This window comes from Mandrillus leucophaeus, unplaced genomic scaffold, assembly GCF_000951045.1.
Source record: "Mandrillus leucophaeus isolate KB7577 unplaced genomic scaffold, Mleu.le_1.0 Scaffold36, whole genome shotgun sequence".
Taxonomy (NCBI): domain Eukaryota; kingdom Metazoa; phylum Chordata; class Mammalia; order Primates; family Cercopithecidae; genus Mandrillus; species Mandrillus leucophaeus.
The window spans coordinates 619,652-624,698 of NW_012103809.1; the positions used below are offsets into that span (position 1 = coordinate 619,652).

The 5,047-nt window shown below is 39.2% G+C and overlaps 1 protein-coding gene across 1 annotated transcript in view; it reads right to left on the minus strand.

Annotated features, from left to right (window-relative positions):
* LOC105546479 (isocitrate dehydrogenase [NADP] cytoplasmic-like) overlaps positions 1-3,487 on the minus strand; it is a 24,897-nt gene extending 21,410 nt beyond the window's left edge. The window contains 1 exon segment of the mRNA XM_011989685.1: positions 3,402-3,487. Coding sequence (XP_011845075.1) covers positions 3,402-3,487 — 86 coding nt within the window.
* Positions 3,488-5,047: the final 1,560 nt, after the last annotated feature.

The window sequence follows — 5,047 nt, forward strand, 5'->3', positions numbered from 1 at the left end:
CATTCCCTTCTGCCTTTTCTGAGTATTTTACAGCAAATACATACACTTTTATAAGCAGGAGGAAAAAAAAATCCTAACTCTGGGTACATCCTTCTTAACAAGCCTGTTAATTGATTTGCTGAGTGAGCTCTCAGCTCCAGTCTGGGATTTCCCTTTACAGACTTGGGCCTTGGCAAGTAATGCAGGTTCTTTCTCATGGCCTGACTTTTCTTGGCCGGTGTAGGATAAGATGAGGAGTTTGAATAGGGTTTCTTCCCTGTGATCTGTGATCTTACCAAGCTTCTGACAAAAAACAAAACAAAACCAAACCAAACAAAACTAACAAAAACAAAACAAACCAAAAAATCCCCAAACTTTTTTGGACCCTAGATAAGAGTCAGTTGAAACTAAAGATGATTTCCCTCAGCTCCTGCTGTATTTAAATTTCCACAAAGTTAAGTACCTTCCCCCAGCAAAAACAAAAAATCACTGCAAACAGAGAAACTCCCCCGTTCCTGAAGGACACTTAAACCAAGTAAACCAAAGATAGTTTGGGGTTGGTGTACATATTTTACAAACATTTTCCTATTTTTGAAATGGGCTTTGTCAAACAGCTTTCTTCAATGACAGCTTTAAATCATTTCAACAATTTTAATTAGGAGAGATCAATCTTATTTTTGTGATAATTCAGATCCTAGATTCATTATTTCTGGAGGATTCTAATTTATCCAGACAAATGGAAGAGAAAAGAAGGAGTAAAATATACATACACATTTTATTATTAAGATTTTGTCTGCCATTTTAATAGACATTTTCTTTTCCTTCACATTATGGTTCCAATCCTAGCTTCTACCTGTAATTTTGATTTATTAATTATCTAGTTTTTATTAAAATACTACTCCTTGGCTGGACACTGTGGCTCATGCCTGTAATCCCAGCACTTTGGGAGGCCAAGGTTGGTGGATTGCTCGGCCCAGGAGTTACAGACCAGCTTGGGCAACATGGTGAAACCCTGTATCTACAAAAAATACAAAAATTAGTCCAGTGTGGTGGTGTGCACCTATAGTCTCAGCTACTGGGGAGGCTGAGGCAGGAGGATCACTTGAGCTCAGAAGGCAGAGGTTGTAGCGAGCCAAGATCATGTCACTGCACTCCAGCCTGGGTGACAGAGTGAGACTGTCTCAAACAAAACCAAACAAAATAAAAACCCCAAAACTACTCCTCGGTAAGGCAGAACAGTTATTTTAACTCATGGGCTATAAATCTTCTTGTGACAAAGAGATATCATTTACTAACACAAAGGTATAGAGAGTTCCCATGGGATTTTGAGCAAGTAAACGATTCTTCTTAATCTCACTGAAATCAAAGTGTCTGTTTTCTTTTAAAAATCTGCTCTGAATATGACTGATTCCTCTTTCCTAACTGCAAGGTCATTTCTAAGGTCAGCCGGAGAGAAAGTTGCCTGTCAGTGGTCTGTTTCTATCAGCACAAGGGGAGCTATCTATGAGTGGCAGGCAAAAAATAGCTGACCTTAGGTCAGCCAGCGAAGACTCTGCCAGACTTTGAATTCCGATTTTTTAAACAAGTTGTAGGAAAACAAGCTACTTTTAAACCTCTTTGCTGTGCTTCCAAGAGTCTATAAATGTACCTTCATTACAGCATACTTACTGTCGTGTTGTAGTTATTTGTTCTACTACCGCAGACTTTGATATCCTGCAGAAAAAGAGTCACGCCTTATTCATCTTCACGCGTCTAGCATTGAATCTGCTGTGTAACGTCGTAGATGTTCAATAGCTGCTTTTTCAATGAATGCATGCCAAATGTCTCCAAGAGGGAGGTTTACTGATTTACACATGGGATAAAGACAGGTACATTAGCAGTTAAAATTTCACATCCAGCAAAGAACTTTTGGCTTAACAGGTAGTACCTTATGGAGCTTTGTATGTTTCACAGTGTTCAAGAATGTGCAAGTATTTTATCTCATTTGACCTCACTGTGGATTTGGAAGGTTGGCAGAACAAGTGTTATTTCCATTATAACGCATGAAGAAATTGAGCTCTTGTCCAAGTAAATTGTAGCACTAAGATGATAACTATGGGCAAGTTACCCTAGCTCTTCATTGTGTGATGAGCCAGCCTATATAACTGATGTGTGTGCGTGCATGTGCATGTGTGTGTGTTGAGGTGGGGGGTTTCCATCTATCGGGCATGTCAATCTATTTATTTTATCCTCTTATCTTTCTTTATCACCCTTAGAGAAAGATAAATGAGAGCAGGCAAGTTTGGTAACTGGAAGCCATTCGTGTTCTTCGGGATGCCTGGAGAAGCCCAGGAAGCAAGATGGGCGAGGAGGCAACGCAGCCAGAGGTGTGATTGGTGATGTGGGCTCTTCACCTCCTCCTCTGTTTTGCCTGCAAATTGAACAGTTTTATGAGTCTGGGTGGTGTTTGGGTCTGTGTGGATCCTGGTTCCTATGACCCAAAGGGGCCCCTTGGCTAAGAAGAGCTTTTGTTACCACTGGGGGGTGGTTTATAGATTTTTTTTTAAAGGATAATTCTACCGTGCAATTGTGTGGCCTTTTTATTACACATTAGAGAAGAATAATCCCGGATTTTTTTTTTTAACTTACATATATTTTATTGTTTCAAAGATAATTTACACTTTTAGCAAAACTATGCATATTGCTTGTCTCCCATAAACAAATGATATAAAGTTGTATGGCATTAATAATCAAGATCTGTACCCAAGTAGTGCCAAAAAAAAGTGTACACATTGAATAAAGCAAACGTATTTTTGTTGGAAGAAACAAAAACAAGTATTAAATTTTCAGATTTTCAAGCAGTCATGAAACAAATAAAATAATTTTACAAAGTGTAGAAGTTATCATGAAATTATCCTTCCTTTTTTATTATTTTTTGCCTTGAGTAGGTAATTGATACTTTATGACATATTAAACTACTTTTTTTTTTTTTTTTTTTTGAGATGGAGTCTTGATCTGTCACCCAGGCTGGAGTACAATGACAAGATCTCTGCTCAATACAATCTCCACCTCCCGGATTCAAGCGATACTCGTGTCTCAGCCTCCCAAATAGCTAGGATTACAGGCGCCTGCCGCCACATCCAGCTAATTTTTGTATTTTTAGTAGAGATGGGGTTTCATCATGTTGGCCAGGCTGGTCTCGAACTCCTGACCTCAGGTGATCTGCCCGCCTTGGCCTCCCAAAGTGCTGGGATTACAGGTGTGAGCCACCGCACGGGCCCCTGAATTTCTTAAATCAAAGTTTTACTATAACATGTTTAAGGGCAGTGACTGGACCCTATTTATCTTTGTATGTTGTAGAGTATTTCCATATCCTAGGTTATAATTATTTGCTGAACAAATGAGATGCACAGAGGGAAAGCATCCTAAATGAAATTTTGTACCTTATGCACTTCCCTCCGTGCATGTACTTCTCTCCTCCACCAATGGATATCATGGGCTGCTTGTGCAGAGGCTGACTTCCGGCCATTGCTTCTGTTTGAGAAAAACCACTGTCTTGTCTATACATCAGTGTTTGTACAGGTTGAGCATCCCTAATCTGAAAATCTGAAATCCAAAATGCTCCCAAATCCAAACTTTCTGAGCACTGACATGATGACCACAAGTGGTGAATTCCACACCTGACCTCATGTGATGCCTTGTAGTCAAAATGCAGACAAAACTTTGTTTCATGCACAAAATGATCTAAAATATTGTATAAAATTCCCTTCAGGCTATGTGTATAAGGTATATAGAAAACATTAATAACTTTCCTTTTTAGGCTTGAGTTCCATCCCCAAAGATCTTTCATTACGTCTATGCAAATATATCAAAAATCCAAGAAAATCCAGAATCCAAAATATTTCTGGTCCCAAGCATTTTGGTTAAGGGGTACTCAATCTGCATAATCATTTAAACACTTGCCCACTTTGCTTTTATTAAAGATTCGAGGAAATTGAGACTACGATGCAAATTATTGGTTGTGCTAACAGTGATAAACTTTCATCTCATTATATGTGTTTACTCCTTGAATTTAAGACGTTCAGCTGTAAAAAGAAAAAGAACAAGAGATTTTGTCAAAAATTATGCCTTAAAGGGTCAAGGTGTCATGAGAAATGCTATGACATATTTTAGAAAGTCCCCCCCACTCTCTTTACAACATGAAAATGTAGTTTTTTATTTTTGTTTTCAGTTCATAAACATTTTGGAAAAGCATTTTATCAGAAGGTAATTAGCGGCATTGTTTGGAAAGATGAAAAATTTATTAGAAAGATCTTTAAATGGCTTTTACTAAAGCGTCATTTAACAGTTTTCCATATTATAGAAACAGCTTTTCATGGATGATGTGACTGTGTCTGTATCCAAACCCGGTTCGGTTCGTGGAGCCTACGGTGTAGATAACACTCAGCCTCTTAACTGGGAGTGGCTCTGGAGCAAGTCGCTGGAATGTTCAAGCTCCGCGTCACTCATCGGTACCAAGCTGATCTCTGTCTAGGGTTCTTTGCCACTCTCAGGCTCAAGTCCCAGGAGGCCTCCGCCGCTGACTTGGGTGAACAGCTCTGAGTTCCGGAGAGGGTTGGATCTGCGGAGAAGGGCGCGAGAGACAAGCATCCGCAAGGTTCTGGTACAAAATTTGGAAACTGGACCTGGAGTTGAAATCTTTACTCCTCGTTTAAAAAGAGCATCAAAAGGGAAAAGATAAAATAAATTGGAACCTATATTTTTATGTTATCCCATGAAAAAATAGCTGTAGTGTTTTCCTCTTTATGCCAAAGAGATTAATATTTACGGGGAAGACTTTTCCAGGAAGTCGTGGTTTTCTGTAAAAAAAGGTTTTACACATCAGAAATCGGACTTCTGAGGCAATTTCCTGAATTCCTGGAATAAAACAAAACAGAACAAGCCCCCAAACAAAACTCTATCATCTAAAACGTTCCCTCCTCACTGTGGTTCTAGTCAATGCGTGGTAGGTAGCGTTTCCAGTGATGAACAAAAGTAAATATTTGACCAGTAACTCTCCAATCGAGAGGCCCCTCCATTCCAGCTATCT